Raw genomic sequence first — 21,734 nt, 5'->3', positions numbered from 1 at the left:
ATTAGACAGACCTCGGTTTGAATCCCAGCTCTGTTCCTTTCTAAACATGTGACTTTGGCTGTCTTAACCTTTGAGCCCCAGTGTTCTCATCTACAAAATGATGACAATAAAGTGTCTATCAAGCTATTTTGAGATAAAATGATAGAATGTATGTACAAGTATTTGTGCACAGAGCTGAGTGACTGGTGCTCCCAAATGGTAGCCATTAATTCAAGACAGCTCTTCAAAGGTCAGATGTTGCAGGTAAAACCCATTGGTTTTATATCATTTTTTCTCTCTTTTTAAGTAAAGGGTATGTCTATGTGATTAACTGGGTTACAGCAAGAAGTGGGTTCCTGTCCCGTTTGGAGGAAGGCAAAGGAAAATGAAGCCAGTTAAAGCTTTGTGGTGGGTGTGTGTGTGTGTGTGCATGGATCTCTAACTCCCCAGGGAAAGTATGTGGGCCAGTGCACCAGAGGGGGCCTGGACCTGGGAGACAGCAGATGGTCCACAGCAGCCTGCCCCTTCTCCTGGCCCACAAAGCACACAAAGAACCCAAGCAGCCAGCTCAGAACTGAAGGATCTAATGTATTACTTCTGAAAACTGAAATCCACATATACTCAATGCAGGCTGAAACAGACTCTCACTCCAAAAATATCAGTGAAAGTGCATACACTTTATTATGTACATTGTTGGAAAGGGAGGCCACCTGGAAAAACACTTGCACTGGCACTGTGTCCCTAGAGCTCCTTCTATGCATCCCTCTCAAGTGATTTAATTTCAACCTATGGGGTTATGAATTCACAAGGCAGAGAAGTGAAGATCATCTGGTATCTGGAGACAGGAGAACTCAAGGAACCAAAAGCATTGTTGCTCTAAGTCTCAGAAAAGATTTTCAGTCAGGATATGGAGACTCCTGGTCCTCAAGGGTGAGCCATCTCACACAACAGATAAAACTATCATTTTAAAATTCAAAATATAAGTGCAACTTGAGTTTCAGTTTCAGTTACACTGCTCCACACTCACCTAGGAGCCAGGATACATGGTTGTTCAAGGTTTCCTAAAATAAACTTGAAATTGGGGTACAGGGGAAAGAACATCCATTGGCTGGATGGACAGAGTCGTTCATCTAAGGACAGCTATAAAGGCTAGTGCTAGGAAAGAAAGCTGTTATTCTTAGACTTCCCTAGGTGAACTCAGAGTCTCAAAGTGTTACAAATGTCACCTGCCAACTTTCTGGACCAGTAAGTAGAATGCCAGGTTGCTCAGATTCACAGACATTTGCAAAGAAATCGTGGTCCAGAGGAGCTGACCACTTCCTCTTTCAGCATCAGTATACATGATAGAAGAATGACTAGGCAAATTATAAAGATCTACATCTATATAGATATCATCGGTTTGACAGCATCTGCCCAAGGTCATTAGACATTACAAATCCAATATACTGTGAATTCCTTATACCATGTAATGAATGGGTTTGTAATCGAGATATTTCACAGTGTACCACAGTTAACAGCATGCGGACAGTAAAATATAATGGCTTCCTGAATTTATCTCTTAAAAAAGTATTTTAGTCCTTAGACTATTCAAATCGATATATAACAATTGCATATAGAATGTAGAGAAAATTTGATTGTAAAATTAAAACTATTTAAAACCTGATATATGAAAATAGGCAACAGTGAGAAAAAAGCACTTTTGTGACAAATATTTAGCTGGTTTGAAAGAACACAGAGGAATCATTTACTCATAAAGAAGGCTCAAAGATGTTAAAAAATGGACGTATTTTAAAAAGGGCCACTATACTAGTGAATTTAAAAGTCTTTGAAGGGTTAGGGTGATCTTTTTCATTAGTCTTGACTATTTCCCCTAGTTCTGACAAGTACAGGCAAGAAAATGGCTACTCTCAAGTAAGGATTATTCTGAAATATGGTTTGGATTTGGAAAACAAATGAACATTAGGGAAATTTCCTTAATTAAGACTCTCTGGGCCGGGCTTACACCTGTAATCCCAGCACTTTGGAAGGCCGAGGCGGGCAGATTACCTGAGGTCAGAAGTTCTTGATTAACCTGGTCAACATAGTGAAAATCCAACTCTACTGAAAAAAAAAACAAAAAACTAAAATTAGCTGGGCATGGTGGCACATGCCTATAATCCCAGCTACTAGGGAGGCTGAGGCAGGAGAATTGCTTGAACCTGGGAGGTGGAGGTTGCAGTGAGCCAAGATCATGCCATTGCTCTCCAGCCTGGCCAACAAGAGCAAAACTCTGTCTCAAAAAAAAAAAAAAAAAAAAAAAAAAAGAGGAAAAAAGAAAAAGACTCTCTGGATCTCTGGAGATAAGGCACATGTGACCTAGAGAAGCTGGTTGTGGTGTAAGGTCGTCACTTTGTGCAATCCAGCCAGCGGTGTCAGGTAGCAGTTACAGCCTAGGTTCTTGCCTCTGGCCTGGGTGCTTAGAGGGTTCAGAATAACTCAGTGGAAGTCAAAACAAGGGGGATCTAGCCTACTACATAATAATCTAAAAATACAAACTTTTAACTATTTAAAGACTAACAGATTACTTTATATAAATCACCAGTCTCTCAGTATCTACAAGCTAACAATCCTTTCACCTATTTTTATAACTGCTATACATTCTGGGAACACCACAATTGACATATGGAAAAGGAAAGGGAGGGAGAATATTCAAGCCCTACTCTATGAGTTAAAGGCTAATTTGGTCCCTCACTTCATCCTTGGAAGGGTAGCGCTCATCTCTATGCTAGGCTAGTGGCTGTGTTTTGTCCCTATGATTCCTTGCAGCATATCTATGGGCAGAGGGAAGATAATTGTTGAGTTTTTCTCAGCAGCAATGGTGGTCAGTGTCTGCAGGTACCGGAGCTGAAGGGCTGCAGGAGATTCAGTGATGACCATGGAGGCTTCTTTCAGAGCCCTGGATGCATTCATTTCTCCTTCGGCTGCAATAACCTATGGACAGGTGAAAGGAGACGTTGAACTGGAGAAAAATCACACGGGGTATGTATACCTCAGGTGGTCCACAAAACTTTCCAGGGTGGATGCCAGAATAGTTTAAAGGAAATCAATTTCTACATACTCAGTTTCCATATGCTTCTTTTTCTGAAACTGACTCGCCTGAGTAGTGCCTGGATCAAGACATTCTCTTTTACTATAGCCTTTCTCCCATTTTCCAGGGTACCAAACAAAGGGATAATTCAAAATACTGTGCAGGATTGAGAAAGAAAATAACTTTAATGACTTCATGCAAATCTTTTCACAAGTCAAGAGGATTTCCAATTCTCTGATGAGTATCTTACTAAACTGAAAGCTGACAGATCATTATAAACACTTTTTGTTGAAAGACTGTGATATAATTTTTTAGCACATAAATTCAAAGGGAGTGCTAAGAATTGTATGATACTACTTTAAACAAAACTTCCATTTCTATCCACTTATGTAAATAAGATTTCAAAGTCCTTATATCTATAAAAATGAAAAATAGGAATAAAATTGATGCTGAATCCTGTCTCATTCTAGCATTAATAGCCATCTATATATGTACTATTTAATTCTCATTCATCTTTTGAAGACAAGCATTTCTAGTAAAAATTGACTTCTTGTGCTAGGTGCAGTAGCTCACGCCTGTAATCCCAAAACTGGGAGGCTGAGGTAGGCGGATCAATTGAGGTCAGGAGTTCGAGACCAGCCTGGCCAACATGGCAAAACTCCCGTCTCTACTAAAAGTACAAAAATTAGCTGGGCATTGTGGCAGGCGCCTGTAATCCCAGCTACTCAGGAGGCCGAGATAGGAGAATTGCTTGAACTCGGAAGGTTGCAGTGAGCCACGATCATGCCACTGTACTCAAGCTTGAGCAACAGAATGAGACTCCACCTCAAAAAAAAAAAAAAAAAAAAAAATTGGCTTCTTATTTAGGAGAAATTCTGAAATGTTTGTAGAATCTTGTTTTTAGTTATGGGAAAGTTTTAAAAAATAATTTTAGGAACTAAACGTGTTACAGTAGGTTAATAAAATAATTCATGACAAAATATATGTTAGGGAAAGAATCTGGGGGAAGGGAAGGTGGAATAAAAACTTAAGTTTAAGAATAATAATAAAAAAAAAAATTTTAAAAAGCTCCTGACTGTTAAGAAGGAGTTTACTCACATACTTTTAATAGATAACTAAATCATTATTATGTAAGTCTTACTGGGTACATTTAAAAGAATGATGTTAACAGTTTTATTTAAAAATGTCAATATTTACAACATGCCAGGAATTATATACTTGGCAACTACATAAATTCAAGATGAAAAATTTTACACGCCAATTTAAAATGTTTAATGGGCTTTATAGTTTTTCTAAATTCTATAAGGGGTTTCACAGGCAAAAAAGTTTGAAGCTCACTTGAGTAGTGGAGAGAACAGGAGCTCTGGAGTCAAATGGACTTGAGTTCAAATCCCAAATCTAACATTTAACAGCAGAAGGTCCTCAGAGAGGTTACTGAACATGCTGAACCTCAGTTTCCCATTCTTAAAGCAGACTAACATGCACTTCAGAGGACCACTTGTGAGGAAGACAGAGAAGGTATATAAAGTGTTAAATGAATAAAGGAATGGCAAGTGACGAGACCTGATTTTCAGGTCCAACTATGCTTTAATGCACAAAAGATTCAAGGCAGTTACTTTAATTCATAATCCTAGGAGAAGGAAAGGTATTAAAGTACCATAATTATCAAGATTAAAAGTAGAGTTTCTCCAGGTTATTATCCTCACTTGAATCTCAAAAAATTGATGGCCCGTAATAGTCCATAAATATCAGAATTGGAGGCAACGGTCTTATGCCCAGTGAATTTCATTCACTTAACACAACAAAATTTGGGGGGCTTCTAGGGGTTAATAAGCCCTGCGTAGGAGAAGCTAGGGATAGAGATAGAGTGGAATCCCTAGCCTTCTTCAGCTCCTGGTCAGGTAGGGAAGGCAGACATGGAAGTAGATCATTTCATTCTAGTGTGATATATGCTGACAGAAATAGGTACAAGACACAGTGCTAGCACACAGAAGAAGGCCACTTTTGCAGAGGGTGATGTGGTGAGGTTATAGAAGTTGAATATTAAAGGATAAAATGTTTGCTGTTTAGAAAAAGAGGAGGAAAAATGTTTTAGGCAGAACACATAAAATGGTACTGAGGTATACAAATGTTGGCATATTCCAGAAAACTGTCAATGGCTGAATACCATGCCAGGAAGAGGCGAAATGTGGGGGACGAATGGGGCCAGGTTCTGAAGGGCAGTGAGGGCCGGGGTTTTTGGTCTTCATTTTCTAGGTAATGGGAAGCTGCAGAATGATTTTAAGTAGATAAGTAACCTCCATCAGATCTAGTTTGAAAAACCTCTCTGATGGATGTCTGAGGTTAGAAGAAAAGACAGTGAAAGCTGCTAGTGGAACTGCTTTAGAGTGGTTGGTGTGATTCACAGGTTGTGGGGACAGAGAACAAAATGGTTTGGGGAGCTATTCTCCCTATCAATAGATTTTGGAGACTAGGTATAAGGAGAAAAGGAGAACAGAGGCTGAGACCCAGGTTTCTAGGTTTGGGTTGCATAAGTTAGTGCCATTAATGAAGACAGGCTGCAGAATATGGTACTCACTGAGAGAAAGGTTCTAGTTTACAGAATAAAAACCTTAATTTATCAAAGCCACCCATCATGTCCTGCCTAGGGACAAGTGCCATGTCTGTGAGAAGGGACAAGTGCCAGTTCTGCTCAAAGAAAACCACAGAACTGTATTCCAAGGTAGGCATTACAGAGAATACATCAGAAGTTCCCTGCTATGAGAGCAGCAGGCTCTGATTTTTTTCCATGTCTTCTCAGATGTCCAATTAGGCACTTTTTTCTTTGGACACAGACCAGCTGAAAAGAGATCTTATTTCCCACCACCAATCAATACACAACCTCTTGGCTGGGAAGCCAGACCCACCAGGCTGGGCACACATTTTGTTCATAGAAAAGCCGCTCTGAGCAAGCTGCCAAATATGTGAACACAACACCACCGGCTTTGTCTAAACACAGGCCAAGTACACTCTGTTGACAGAATCTTAGAGAGCAAAGCAAGCTATTTCTGGGTTTGCAAGGCTTTTGTCAAATGTGCAGCCATCTCATGGCAATTGACATTTTTTATTTATAGAACATCATTTTAAAGTCTGGCATTTTCATGTATGTGAAATTTGTACTACCCGTCCCCTTCTGTAGACCAGGTGGTCTGGGCAGAGGAAAGGGCAGAGAAAGGTGATCTGTATTTCTGCACTCCACCCTCTCAATTAATAGACTTCTATACCCAGGAACATGAGCCCAAAAGCACGTGCCAGGCATTTTTCTGAGAGTTATGAAAAGGAAATAAAAGATGATGCAAACACAAAAGATATTACATTTCAAGCCACTAAACACTTTAAAAACCAAACCTAGCATACAGAGAAACACATGGGAGAATCTGTCCTCTTCTGTGACTGGCTTCTTTCACTCCAATTATGTGTGTGAGCACTTACATTCAGTCTCTTTGCTATGCAGCATGCCTTCATGTGAATAAACCAGATTTTATCCATTCAGCTAGGTATGGACATTTGGGTATTCTATAGTCTGGGACAATGTGATGCTGTGAACATTCTAGTACATGCCTTTTGGTAAACATGAGTGCATTTCTGTAAGATTCATACTTAGGATTGGAGCTGCTGGCTCATAGGGTATACAAATGTTCAGTTTGGGCAGACGTTGCCAGACTGTTTTCCAAAGTGGTTGTATTAAGTTACGCTGCCACTAGCAGAATATGAGAGTTCTAGTTCCTCTCTCACCCACACTTGGTTCTTTTCCTTTCTTTTCATTTTTTTCAGGCCATTCTGATAGCTGTCTAGTGTGACGCGTACTTATACTGTGAATTTGCATTTCCCTGATGGTTAATTAGCCTAAGGAATTTTTCTGTAAAGTCTCTTAATCTTTAGATTCTCCCACTCTATCTCACCTTTCCTGTGTAATTTATTTGTTGAAGAAACTGTGGCCCCTTATTTTCCATGAGAATTTCAATATAATAAGCCTATGGTTGTTCCGGGGTTACTGTATCTTACAGAAGAGCTAGGCTCATTCTGATTCTATGCATGAACTCCAAGACAGCACTGCCCAAGTTCATGAGACTGCTTCCAGACTAACCCTAGAGCCCCGTCTAAGTGGGAGCATGGCAATTCAGAATTCTAAGTGGTTTCTTCTATCTTTTCTTATTATTATAAAGGGAAGATAGAAACTTTCTTTCCAAACTCTTAAGAATGCTATGGAAGAGGCTCACAGCCCATCCTGGAAAGTCAGTCTTAGAGGAGGCAGTGAGGAGCAGAGGGGAATTCTAATTTCCACTGCCACTAATCAACTGTGCAACCTTGTGGATGTTACTTAACTTTTCTGGGCTTCGACTTTTCCTTTGAATAGTGGGATGGCAAACAAGTTTCATTTTTTAAAAAGTTTTTATTATTTATTTAATTTCAAAATTTAATTTAATTTTTTTGAGAAGGAGTCTCACTCTGTCACCCAGGCCGAAGTACAGTGGTGCTATCTCGGCTCACTGCAACCTCTACCTCCTGGGTTCAAGCAGTTCTCCTGTCTCAGCCTCCCAAGTAGCTAGAATTACAGATGCCCACCACCACGCCCAGCTACTTTTTTGTATTTTTAGGAATTTCACCATGTTGGCCAGGCTGGTCTTAAACTCCTCACCTCAGGTGATCCACTCACCTCAGCCTTCCAAAGTGCTGGGATTACAGGTGTGAGGCACTGTGCCTGGCCTCAAGTTTTGTTTTTTAAGCTAACTCTAAGCAGTTGAAGGTTGTTACCTGGAGTGCTGTAGAAGGGTTCTGAGGTCAAGTCTAAACTCAGTGGAAAACAGTGCTGTGGTTAATTACTAGCATGGGAATAGCAGGATGGAGAGGTAGCATCTGGGCTAGGTATTTGCCACCTACGAAAGATAATCTCTGAGGATCCTTCAGGCTTTGACATTCTACATAGTATATGTATAATAAATTCTATTATTCAATCTGGTTTGGAAATGAGCCTTTTGGTAACTAACATATTCTAGCACTTCGGGAGGCCGAGGCGGGTGGATCACAAGGTCAAGATATCGAGACCATCCTGGTCAACATGATGAAACCCCGTCTCTACTAAAAATACAAAAAATTAGCTGGGCATGGTGGCATGTGCCTGTAATCCCAGCTACTCAGGAGGCTGAGGCAGGAGAATTGCCTGAACCCAGGAGGCGGAGGTTGTTGCAGTGAGCCGAGATCGCGCCATTGCACTCCAGCCTGGGTAACAAGAGTGAAACTCCGTCTCAAAAAAAAACCAACCAAACAAAAAAACATATTCTAGGTAAAAGCAATTCCTAATTTTCAAAATAATTAGATGATAGGGCACATTTAATAACAAAATAAACATAATTTAATCTTCTATATGTAATGGTTTTGAAAGAAGGCACTTGAGGGTTCTGCAGTATTATCAGGTTATCATCACAAAGCAACAATGATCACAGTAGGCAAATCTAAAAAATTCTGGTTAACAGAAAATTCTGAAGTCACATGTCAAATGAGCTATTATCCTATTCGATGCTGGCTAAGTAAATTATAGTGACTGGTTTATGGCTTAAAGGGCATCCTAAGAAGAGAACAGGGTTCTGTGGTCAGCCAATTACCACCAGCTACTACTATTTTCTAACAACAACAAATTGGTTTGCTCCTTGTGTCTTGGGAGATTTGTCAAGGCCACAGCAACTCCTCCTATGAAAACTGCTCCTCTTCTTCAACCCATTCACAGGCATAGGGCTGTGGAACCATATTATTATGGTATCTTTGCACTTTGACCAAAGTTGGACCAAAAAGAATCTCTCTTCTGTGAATGTGGAATTAGGGCTGGCCTGTGTTCTAGTGTGTACCTGGCAGACATGTAAACCTGGGAGCCAGACATTCTCCAACACAAACTATCTATAGTGAGATGGGTCACAGGGAAGGGATGACTAGTTCCCTGAACTGCCTTCCGGTTCCTGTTTTGGTGAGACTTGCCCCTACTTCCTAACCTTGGGTTTGGTGAGATATCCTCGAACTTGTACATATGATCATCTTTAATGATACTCTTCTCCAGGTTAGGTTAACAAATATTTCCTCAGAGCCTCCCAGAGGGGCCATGCCACCCATGCAGGGTTAAGACATAGGCAGATGATGATGAAAAGAAGGGAGAAAAAAGTAAGACGTCAAAGTAAGAGAATATAAACAAGAGGAAAAGAGAGAATGAGGAATAGGAAACAGTAAAAGGGAAAAAGATCCTGAGAAGAGAAACAGAACAAAAAAGAAGCCAAAAATAAGTAAGAGATGGGTGATATGGATGGAATGATGATCCACTTGCTCTGAAGTTGGAACTGTTAATTTGTCCTTACTAATGAACTGGAAGAATAAAGTATGGTACACACAGTCATAAAAGAATGAGGTAACTCTGTATGTACTGATATGCCCATAGATATTAATATTTAATGAAGAAAGCAAAACACAGGACAACATGTGCAGTATAACCCTCTTTTGTAAAACAAGCCAGTAATCCAAAAACCTAGTCAAATAAAATCCAAATACACTCAACCGCTAAGACTGGTAACCTCGGGGGGAATATGATTTGAAGTTATGGGGAGGGCTTTCACTTCTACTAACTTTACCACTTCAAGATTATTTCAAGTTTTTACAGCAAGCATGTTTTACTTTTATGTAATTATTAATAAAAGAGAAACTCAACAAGAAAAACAAGCTAAAAAAAATATTACCTTGGCGCGGGCCTCACGGGACGCTTCTGCTTCTGCAGCCATAGCTCTCTGGAGCTGCACGGGTAGTTTCACATCCTTAATTTCCACACGCTCCACCTTTATTCCCCAGGCATCAGTGGCATCATCTAGAGTAGTCTGTTAGGAAGAGAGGAGGCAAGCTAAATCAGCTCAGCCCAGCCCAGATGCCGACAGAGGCTATATTCACTGGGATTTAGAGGAGACAAGGTGCTGGGTAGGGTTGTGGAGAGACAGTTACTCTACGGTGGAAGGAATGGTGACGCCGGGGCTGGCTCACTGATCCTGATTCTGTTGCTAACAAGCTAATGCAGGGGTTAGCAAGCTTCTTCTAAAAGGGTTATATAGTGATTATTTATTTGTAGTCTCCATCTCAACTATTTTAAATCAGCTGTTGTAGTCAAAAGCAGCCCTGGATACTATATAAATAAATGGCTGTGGCTATACTCCAATCAAACTTTACTTACAAAAACTACAGCCTGTAGGCTACAGTGTACCAGCTCCTGAGCTAATGTGACTTTGTGTAAGCCATATTTCTTCTTTGTGCTTCAACTTCCTCCCTCTAGAATGGCAGGAATGAAGCCACACGTCTATTTCATAGGTTGTTGTGGATATCAAATACGATCATAGATTTTACCCACAATGAAGTCTATACAAAAATAAGAATCCAGAGTTATAGCACGTTATCTTTTTTGAATAAGCTATGCTTAGCTGAATATCTGTTACTCAAGAAAGACTGGAAAGCACAATAGTTATAATTCATGGGACTCACACACAGAATAAAGCTTTAGGAATACCTACACTACCTTGTGGAATAGCCTCTGTTCTAAACAAAAAGGTTATTACTGATTCTGGAAAAAAATACACACTAAAGAAAATTTTCAAAAAATGTATGCATGAGTTTTACTAACTCATGAACTGCTAATGTGAAAAATGTCCCCTCCCACCAAATTTGAAAAATTTTACTATGAAGCAAAAAAAAAAAAAAGACCACAGACCCCCCGCAACTTGAATTAATAAAAGATTCTCAAACAACTATTGACTCTTTGCTTTGCTTCATTTTTCAATTTCTGGGTGGGGGGAACAGCATCAATGCACTCCCCACCTGCATGTTGTGTGCAATTTCTTCTCTGTCAGAGAGGATCTGAGAAAGGTTCTTGGTGCCCAGAACATTCCTCAGAGTAGTTTGTGCCAAAAGACGGGTCGCTGAGTCAGCATTGGTGATATTTGCCACAGCCAGGGTTGCATTCTGAACACGGTAATAGACCACACCATCCACGCTAATTGTCACCGAATCCTTAGTGAGGATCTATAAGATGAAGGAAGAAATTTTACATCTGTCAACCATTTTTTAAACATAACTGTAAGCAATATTATTCTACAGAATACCTTATAATACTAGCTGATTTTCTTTAGGAAGGTATCAGAAAGCTAATTATACCTTTTAACATTTAATAAAATAAATGTATTTATTCAAGTCCATTAATTCGTTCAGTCATACAAATATTGAGATACCACTCAACAGCAATGTACCAGGTACCAGGGATTAAAGTAGGAAAAAACTTGGTTCCTACTTTGAAGGAGGTTAGGGAACCAAAGGAAGCTTTTAGGGGCATCTGTGGGCGGTAGGGGTGATACCTAAATTGAATCTTGAAGAAAGGAATACAATTTTTCTGAGGGTGTTGGGTGGAGTGGAACAATATTCAAGAGAGAGACACTAGAGAGTTAAGGTGTGATAAACCACAAGTTGCACAATATTACTGGAATGAAAAGTACAGATGAATGTTTTTAAAGAGCAAGGTCAGCATAAAAACATATTTTACAGCATACTACATAAAAATGTTAAACATGACATAATTTTGTTTTAAACTAAAATGTTATCTGAGTGAGAGGCTCCAGGAAAACAGTTACATAAGTCACTTAAACTCACTGGGACTCAGTTTTCTCATTTGTAAAGGAGAGATTAATTATAGTACCCTTTGCATTGTTGCTAGAATTAATGCATTAAATACATTCAAGTGCTCAGAAAAGCACCTGTCACATAAGAGCTGTATTATCATTTCATCTTGGATAACTGTGGTAACTCTTCTGAATAAAACATTTACTTAACTGTAATAAGTTAATTTAGACAATAAAAAAAAAGTCAGCTGGGCATGGCAGCATACACCTGTAGTTCCAGCTACTGAGGAGACTGAGGCAGGAAGATTGCTCCAGCCTGGGAGTTCCAGCCTCTCTCACTCATAATATCAGGTTGGCACCTTTCTACTGATCATTTAAATGTCCTTCTCTCTGTGAAACTTCCTTCACTTACCTGGCAGAGTTAAGCACTCTTCCCTTGCACATCCATTGCACCTCACTGTAGTGACATTATTTATTTGCATTTCTACTTGTCTGTATTTGTTTATTTACTTTTTGTACAGACGGGGTTTCACCATTTTGACCAGGCTGGTCTTGAACTCCTGACCTCATGATCCACCCACTTCGGCCTCCCAAAGTGCTGGGATTACAGGCGTGAGCCACCTCGCCCAGCCTCTACTTGCCTTTAGACTATGAATTTCTTAAGGGCAATTATTTGTAACTCTAACCCTGTCAGAGAGCTTGAAACATAGCGTGTAGTCAATAAATGAGAGATGAACTGAACTGAAATGTGGTCCTAAGAACATTGACTGATGAGGAGCACAGGAGTGAGAGTTAGGAGACCTGAACTGTAGTCCCAGCTGTGCCTCCAGGTCCCTGGATGGCCTCTAGCAAGGCTTTTAACCCACTTGACCCACAGATTCCTCATTTGTGAGATGGGGCTAATAAATACTGCCTAATTCTGTCCCATTTCTGTGAAGATCAAATAAGAACATACTTGTGAACGAAGCCCTTTTGAAAGTGCAAGTAGCTATGTAAATGGAAGGTAATAACAAAACAATGTTATTACATGGCTGTTTAGCCCTGCCAGACACCAAAGCAGTGATCCTCTTTTAGTAATCTCAAAATACTTCTAACATGGAAGAGAAGTGGAGGATTTATAAATAAATGTACAATGTGTTACCATCTTGTATGAAAACTAATTATTTTCCATGACATGATGGGAAAATGTGTGTCATTCCCAAATTTCTTGCCAATTTGACTTTGTCACAGCTGCTTTTTAAAGCTACAGCTTCTCTGTCTACTGTTTATCATAGGCAAGTGTTTATCACTGGGGATCAGAAAAAGGATTGCTTGCCAAGTTCCAATCTGCTTTGCATTCAGCAGCTTACAGGAGAGGAGGGAGCCACTGGAAAGCAGAAGCTTAAACAGCAACTCTGCCAGATGTCTGTAATGTTTATAGTAGAAAATGCTGGAATGCATAGCTACCTGGAAAGGGGCTCCTTCTGAGACTCAATCTCCCTAGACGATGGGGCAACATACAGAGAATACACTGATACTCTGAGTCTTGTTCTTATGAGTAAAATGTGGGCAAAATGATTTCTGGCATCACTAACTTTGTGTGGATTATAAAGTCTTACCTCACCCACTACTTGGATTAGCACCAACAATGAAGTTCCTAAGCTGGTTTCTGGAATTTGTGACAAGAGAAGGCAACATGGTCAGGCTCCATCACCATGTTGAGTAACTGGCCTTTGGCCAGGAAACACAGACAGCATTCTTCTGTCCTTCCTCCTTCATGATGTTTTTAGGTTTTCTGTATGCAATAGTTACTATGCCTCCTAAGGACATGGTTCCCAGGATGGCCATCACTTTTTCAGGGGCCATAAGAGAGTTCATGTACAATTCATTTAGTATGGAGCTGTGGAAAAAGTACTAGACAGGGAATCCAGAGAGCTCAATTTTAGTCTTGGTTCTGCCACTGTAATTTGGAGGAATTCCTTTGTTTCACTGCAACAATATACTTTCTAGGGATTCTGCTGTGAGTTTCATCTACGGTAATATTTGTGAAGTAGTTTGAAAAGTCACAAAATAATCACTAGTATAAAATATTATACGTTTTATCTAAAATGTCCAATAAGCAGTTTCTAATTTCTTTGGTTTCTAACCAATTTTATTTAGAAGAAAACCTTAAGAAGAAAAAATGTACTAAATAGGGTTTTTTATCAGAAACCCATAGAAGAAAAACATGGCAGTAAAAATGGCGATAGTAACAACAATGATGATATTATTATACTTACATTAGCATTACACTATGTTTTATAATAATCATCCCTTGGTATCTGTGGGAGATTGATTCCAGGACCCCCAGAGGATACCCAAATCCAAGGATGCTCAAGTTCCTTATACACAGTGGCACAATACTTGCATATAACTTATGCACATCCTCCTTTATAAAGCCTTTCTAGAGTACTTATTATACTTAACATAATGTAAATGTTACGTAAATAGTTGCTATACTATGCTGTTTTTAAAAATTTGTATTATTGTATCACTGTCTATTGCTTTTTCCACCAAATATTTTTGATCCATGGTTGGTTGAACCCATGTATGTGGAACCCATGGATTAGGAGAGCCAACCATATAATCTATGTACATTTTCCTGTATACTTTAAATCATCTCTAGATTACTTGTATTATCCAATACAATGCCTACATATCACTTCATTCATGTACATTCAATGCCATACTTATGCATGGCAAATTGAAGTTTTGCTCTTTGAAACTTTGTGGAGTTTTTTTCCTAATATTTTCCATCTGTGGTTGGTTGAATCCCTATATACAAAACCCATGCAAGCAAAGGGCCAACTGTAATAATAATAGTAAAAACTTCTATAGCACTTACTATTTATCAGCCATTGCTCTAAGCATTTTGCACATATATTTCACTTACTTCTCAGAACCATCCTATACAGTAGTTCTTACTATTGCAACCTCTATTTTCTGGATGAGGAAACTGAGGCACAGAAAAGTTAAAGAACTTGCTTAAGGTCACCGAGCTGGAAATGCTGAAGGCAGTCAGGATTTAGTCTATGCTCTGGCCGGGCATGTGGCTCATGACTGTAATCCCAGAACTTTGGGAGGCCAAAGTGGGAGGATCACCTGAGGTCAGGAGTTCAAGACCAGCCTGGCCAACATGGCAAAACCCTGTCTCTACTAAAAATACAAAAAAATTAGCCGGGTGTGGTGGCACAAATCTGTAGTCCCAGCTACTCAGGAAGCTGAGGCAGGAGAATCACTTGAACCTGGGTGGCAGAGGTTGCAGTGAGCTGAGATCACACTACTGCATTCCAGCCTGGGCGACAGAGCGAGACTCCGTCTCTATTAAAAATAAATAAATAAAAATTTAAATAAATAAATAAAGCCTATGCTCTAACTATGTTGTCTCTCATTGTAAAGCACTTTCACATATTATATCTCAGTTATTCAAAGAAAACCTTACCTCCTGAGGAGGAATATCAAATGAAATAGTTCTCATGTCCACTTTGATGAAGCTGTCAGTGCATGGCAGAATAAAAAACAAACCTGCAACAAAGATACACATATTATAGAGACACCAGCAACCTAATCAGTTCACCTCTCCGTTTAGTTTTAAGAAAATCAACCTAATGAACTGAAAAGTCATTAGTTCATCTTCATGAATGAGCCAGAAGCCAGGAATGATAACTTTGATTCCTCTTGCTTACTTCCCACATTTGACTGCCCCCACTAAGGCCTGCGGAGTTCATTTCCTTAATCCATTGTTACTATCACTCTTCCCCTCCCCACTAAAACTGGGACCAACGCAATCGTTTCCCGGGGCCATCTTTCTATTTTTTGCAGTTTCTCTCCTATAATCTATTTCCTAAGCTGCAAGCAGAGCAATCCCCTCTAAAATACAAACCCTCCACCATGCAGGGTCCTGCATGACTGCCTTTGTTGTCCTCTTCAGTCACTTTCCCTCTCTTCCCACCCTATACTCTTGCTGAACTGATCTACTTCCAGTTTCTTCAATCTGCAATACTCCCTTCTATGTTTGCTATTTTTGCTGCAAACACCTCCTGTTGGTTAATACGTTTTCAGACCTCAAGACTTAGTCAAGATGTAACTTCCAGAAAGCCTTACCTCAGCCTACTACTAGTTAACACTGTTTCAGAGCTCAAGACTCAATCAAAATGTAACTTCAAGAAAGCCTTACTTCAGCCTACTACTAGTTCGGATCAATAACACTTCTCTGGTTTTGTCTTTTCTCACAGCTCTCTGTGAGTACTTAATCATATCACTTATCACATAGGGTTGTAGCTATCTGTTTCCTTGTTGATATCCTACCACTAGATGGGAAGATTATTGAGGGTAGGGACTGTGTTTTAGTCTCCCTTGAATTCCCAGAGCCTGGAACACAGTAGAAGTTTAACTGAAGTTTGCCAAATGAATGTAAGTCTTTCTTCCGTAGAGATTCTCATGCTCAAACTTGTATAGATGTAGCTATTCTTGGCTTAAGAGGTAATCTTATCAGCTCAAATGGGAAGGGGAGGGGAAAGGTAGGAAGGAAACGGTAACAAAAGATTGGCTAGAGCAACTGCTATTGTTATACAACTTCTGCTGCATGAACTATTTTCTAAGACAGAGTAGAAGAAGCCCTCATAAGGGAAATCACATCAATAAAAAAATTTCCGGCTGGGCACGGTGGCTCATGTCTGTAATACTAGTGCTTTGGGAGGCTGGAGTGGGATGATTACTTGAGGTCAGGAGTTCAAAGCTGCTGTGAGCCATAAGCATGACACTGCCCTCTAGCCTGGGTGACAGAATGAGACCCTGTCTTAAAAAAAATAAAAATAAAAATAAAAAAGTAAAAAAGAACTTTAGTTTGCAGATAAACAATCCAGAATCCCAGTACTGACCAGGTCCTTTGGCTCCTCCTTGTAAAATGCGACCCAATCTAAAGATGATGGCTCTTTCATATTCTTTTATAATCTAGAATAAAAACACAAATGATAATTTAACATAAAGAGTACAAACATATACATGCATGGCTTCTTAAACATATGTTTTTGCTCGAAACAGATTAGATGCCTCATCTATTTTCTTTAGATCCAAATCATATCTATAACATGTCCAATGTTTACCTTCTCAAAGCATGATATTTTTTATTTTTGTACTGATTACAAAAGCAATAGATACTCACTGTATAAATTTAGGAAGGACAGAATAGGATACAGAAACAAATTCATAACCTCACTTCTGAGCTGTTAACATTGTTATTCAGTTACTCATGCAGGCCTGGCACGGTGGCTCACACCTGTAATCTCAGCATTTTGGGAGGCTGAGGCAGGTTGATCATTGGAGGTTAGGAGTTCAAGACCAACCTGGCCAACATGGTGAAACCCCTGTCTGTACTAAAAATACAAAAATTAATTGGGCCTGGTGGCGGGTGCCTATAATCCTAGCTACTCAGGAGGCTGAGGCAGGAGAATCGCTTGAACCTGGAAGGTGGAGGTTGCAGTGAGCCGAGATAGCACCACAGCACTCCAGCCTGAGAGACAGAGTGAGACTCCATCTCAAAAAAAAAAAAAAAAAATTGCTTATGCATTGTTAATTCAAAAAAAAAAAACAAAAAGCTGAAGTCTTCACAATTTTTCTTCTGATTTCCTTAAGAATAAATTGATCTGAAGATCCTTGGAGCATATTTTATCTTCTTAGAAATATATAAATGATAGTCATATATCAAAGTATTAACAACTTGCTAGAAAATAATAACCAGCACTGAGGGTACTTACAATGTGCCAGGCATTGTGATAAGTACACTTAGACACACTAATTCATTTAATCCTTGCAATAGTCCTGTGAGGTAGGTATTGTTACTTTCTCCCATTTTACAGGTGAGGGAACAGCAAAGGTCACACAGTAAACAGTAAAGCCAGCAGTCAGACCCTACAATTCTAACTCTAAAGAACTTGTTCTCTCAGAACCATCTCACATCCCTGACCCCATGACATTTTTGATGGTGATCCTTACTTTAGCCCACATGTAAGAGCAATGGCTGAAAAGAAGTTTTAAGGTTCCATTTTAATAGGTGAGTAGTATAAATTTTCCAAAAGAAAGATAAAGAAATAAGAATTACAAGAGAGAGACAGTATCTCTCTGTCTCTTTCTCACACACATGTATACATGAAGTAGGTTTATGGAGGTAGGAGTTGACCCCTTCCCAGAAGTGAATGAAATGTTCTTTACCTTTATGCACATCCATATTGAGAACGGGAAAGTTACAACTGTGAATAAGAATGAGACAGCCACCAAAATCCAACCACAAGGTCCAAGGCCCGTCCTAGGGCTGTCTGTTGAAAACAAAAAATACACAACTCTCACAGCTGTTACTAGCATAATCACCACCATCTTTATCCTTACCATACACTGAACACCTACATGCTTGGCATTAGGCCAGCTGTTTTACATGAATTTTCCCATCTAATCCTCATACAGCCCTGAAGTGTAGGTACTACTTTCCCTTATCTACGTAACATCATAACACAAGTATATTTCCACATTACTCATTACTTTATCCAGCAAACATTTATTAAGCATCTACTATTTATTAGGCCCTGTGCTTTGTACTGAAGTGACAACAATGAGTAAGACCCAATCCCAGCTTTCAGGGTTAAAGCTTAGTGGGGAAGTCAAACACATAATTATAATATAAGGTAGTAAGTACAGATATAGAGTATCTGTTCAGAATATTTTCAAGACACAGAATGAGTTAACTCGTGCAGTTAGGATGGAGGTGAAAATGGAATGGGGTGGGGAGGTGATGGTGCCTGTCAGAGTTTTTTGAAGGATATAATGGTAAGAAAATATCAATGTGGCAAGTACTAGAGCCAAAAATATATATATATATATCAGTGAAAAGAAAGGGCAGGGGAGGCTAGGCACAGTGGTTTATGCCTGTAATCCCAGCAGTTTGGGAGGCCAAGGCAGGTGGATCACTTGAGGTCAGGAGTTCGAGACCAGCCTGACCAACATGGTGAAATCCCATCTCTACTAAAAATACAAAAATTAGCTAGGTGCGGTGCCAGGTGCCTGTAATCCCAGCTACTTGGGAGGCTGAGGCAGGAGAACTGCATGAACCCAGGAAGTAGAGGTTGCAGTGAGCCGAGATAGCACCATTGCACTGCAGCCTGGGCAATATAGGAAGACTCTGTCTCTAAATACATACATACAAGAAAGAAAAAGAAAGAAAGAGAGAAAGAAAGAAAGAGAAAAGAAAAGGGAAGGAGGGAAAAGGGCATTAGGGCATTTTAGTTCGGGGTACAATATGATTAAAGGTGAAAATCATATGATATGAGTATAACGTTGTTTAGAGCTTTTTAAAAATTATACCTGTAAAGTATTTCACTAGATTTATGCAACATCATTTATTGCCCACTTCCTGATTACACAGGTTGTTTGATTTTAGTACTATAAACAATGTTGAAATGAACATCTTTGTACATAGTTTTCCTCTCACATTTCTAATTGTTTCCTGTTCCTGTAATATGAAACGGCTTTTCTGTCTGATAACAAAAGTAATACATGCAAAAAATTCACAGAAGTATAACACAGGAGGGAAAAATTACTTTAAATTCAGCGCTATTTTAGTACATTCTTTCAAAAATTTTCCTTGTGTACACAACCACATTTTTAAATGTTATTTTATTTTTCTTTTTGAGACAGAGTCTCTCTCTGTTGCCCAGGCTGGAGTACAGTGGCACAATCTCACCTCACTGCAAACTCCACCTCCTGGGTTTAAGAGATTCTCCTGTCTCAGTCTCTTGAGTAGCTGGGATTACAGGCACCCACCACCACACCTGGCTACTTTTTGTATTTAGTAGAGATGAGGTTTCATCATGTTGGCCAGGCTGGTCTTGAACTCCTGACCTCAAGTGATCCACCCACCTTGGCCTTCCAAAGTGCTGGGATTACAGGCATGAGCTACCACACCCAGCCTTAAATGATATTTTTTTAAAACAAATAAATAAATAAAATGTGTAACCTATTTTTTTCCCTCTAGCTATTTTTCTTTCACCTTCTTTTTTGGCCTTTGTGTTTTTGAAGTTACACTTGCATAAAGTTTAAAAAGTTAAACCATTACATAAGATTAGTACCCAAAAAGGGCATTCCCAAGCTCACCTCTTCCAATTTCTTCCTCGTAAAAAATATTTACTATTTTGACCATTTTAATATTTACCTCCATGTTTCTAAATAATATGCTACATGGCTGGGTGTAGTGGCTCATGCCTGTAATGTCAGTACTTTGGGAGGCTGCGGAGGGAGGATCCCTTGAGCCCAGGAGTCTGAGACTAGCCTGGGCAACATAGAAAGAATCCGTCTCTACTTTTAAAATAATAATAATAATAATATGCTTCTGCCAGGCACGGTGGCTCATACCTGTAATCCCAACACTTTGGGAGGCTGAGATGGGAGGACTGCTTGAGCTCAGGAGTTTGAGACCAGCATGGAGAATATAGTGAGACTCCCATCTCTACAAGAAACTTTTTTAAAAAATTAGCTGGGTGTGGTGGCACACACCTATAGTCCCAGCTACTAAGAAGACTGAGATAGGAGGATTGCTTGAGCCTGGGAGTTCGAGGCTGCGGTGAGCTGTGATGCACCCCAGCCTGAGCAACAAAGTGAGACTCTATCTCAAAAAAAAAAAAAAACTAATTAAATAAAATGCTTCTTTTGTTACTTCTTGCTTTTTCAGTTTTGAGCACTATTAACTTTCTACTATGGAAAAGGCTTGAGTTCTCTTTCTTTTCCCCGCCCCCACCACCACATACATATACCCATCTTCCCAATATAATTACGTCAGAACTTCATTTAGATCAACATCAGATTTTATGTTATGAATTTGTAAATACAATTCAAAGCTAAGCCACGTAGTGAGGTATTACTGGTTTTCTCTTCTTGTCACATTTTTGTTTTTTCTGGAGTTACTGTCTTATTTTTTCCCTTTGCTCAGTTTTCAATGTACTTATTGATCCAACCTTAAATCGACTGCCTAAATTTCCTCTCAAAAGGATCAGGTATACTATCAATTTCATCTTTTGAAAGAATTCTCTCTCAGAGCCTTGTGCAGATTTCCCTCATCTGGTGTGCACAGCTATCACTCCGCAATTGCTTTCACTATCATCCTGGAAACTCCCATCACCTCATATGTTGTGTTCCTATTTTCTGTATCCAGTGTCATCCTCATTTTTAGTTTGCTTTTCCTTTCTGTAGAGGACATAGGGACTGAGAAGGCCAAGGGATATAATAGGTTTTCTTTTAAAGGGCAAAATGGCAGTGAGATGGGGCTTGGAATAAATAGGAGACCAAGAAATAAGCAGAGTGTTCAGGCTGGGAATATGGGAGAAAAGAGAGACACATGGTCAAGTGCTCTAAAACAGGATGAAAAATCAGAAATACAGTGAGTACTTGGGTTATATGTGACTTTGTAATTTTCTGATCCTGTATCATAATGTGAGGTAAACATCTTCATGTATACTTAAATAATCTAAAGCAATCCTGGAGGTTTCTAAGTTATAATTTTGGGGGTACAGACATAATCATTGAGAGAATATTCAAAGCAGGGCCATAGCACTGTTTGTGGAGAAAGCTTTAACTAGTGTTACCATAACTGATCATAACAACGGTGGTTGTTTTGAGGGGTTTTCTATACTCCAGGCATTTTCTAAAATTACTTTAGACATGTATCTCATTTAACTAAATTTTTTTCTCATTTAACTCTTACGACAGCCCTGTGAGGGTATTTTTAGCTCCCTTTTATACAAATGAGTTAACTAAAGCAACATTTAACTTTGCCAAAGTCACACAATGGAGGACCTGGGACTCAAATATGGGTCATCTTACTCCAAAGCCTGTGTTCTAAATCAATTCACCCCTGAATAAAAAAATTCTCATTAAAGATGTTTTCATGGTTGAAGCAGTTTCTCAAGACAGTATCCAAACTGGAAAAGCATGACTGGAGTTCTGAGAATGAAATCCAA

The 21,734-nt window shown here is 39.4% G+C and overlaps 1 protein-coding gene across 1 annotated transcript in view; it reads right to left on the bottom strand.

The window, feature by feature from the left end:
- Positions 1–635: 635 nt before the first annotated feature.
- STOM (stomatin) overlaps positions 636–21,734 on the bottom strand; it is a 31,820-nt gene continuing 10,721 nt past the window's right edge. Inside the window, exons 2-7 of the mRNA XM_012458221.2 lie at positions 17,944–18,047; positions 16,614–16,686; positions 15,176–15,258; positions 10,922–11,125; positions 9,802–9,936; positions 636–2,949 (exon numbers count right to left, since the gene is read on the bottom strand). Of these exons, the coding sequence (XP_012313644.1) occupies positions 2,749–2,949; positions 9,802–9,936; positions 10,922–11,125; positions 15,176–15,258; positions 16,614–16,686; positions 17,944–18,047 (800 nt within the window). The 3' untranslated portion in view covers positions 636–2,748. The remainder of the gene's footprint in view (positions 2,950–9,801; positions 9,937–10,921; positions 11,126–15,175; positions 15,259–16,613; positions 16,687–17,943; positions 18,048–21,734) is intronic.

Source organism: Aotus nancymaae, unplaced genomic scaffold (genome assembly GCF_030222135.1).
Source record: "Aotus nancymaae isolate 86718 unplaced genomic scaffold, 86718_ANA_hifiasm-v0.15.2.pri h1tg000003l, whole genome shotgun sequence".
NCBI lineage: Eukaryota > Metazoa > Chordata > Mammalia > Primates > Aotidae > Aotus > Aotus nancymaae.
This window is presented reverse-complemented; position numbering and strand designations above follow the sequence as displayed.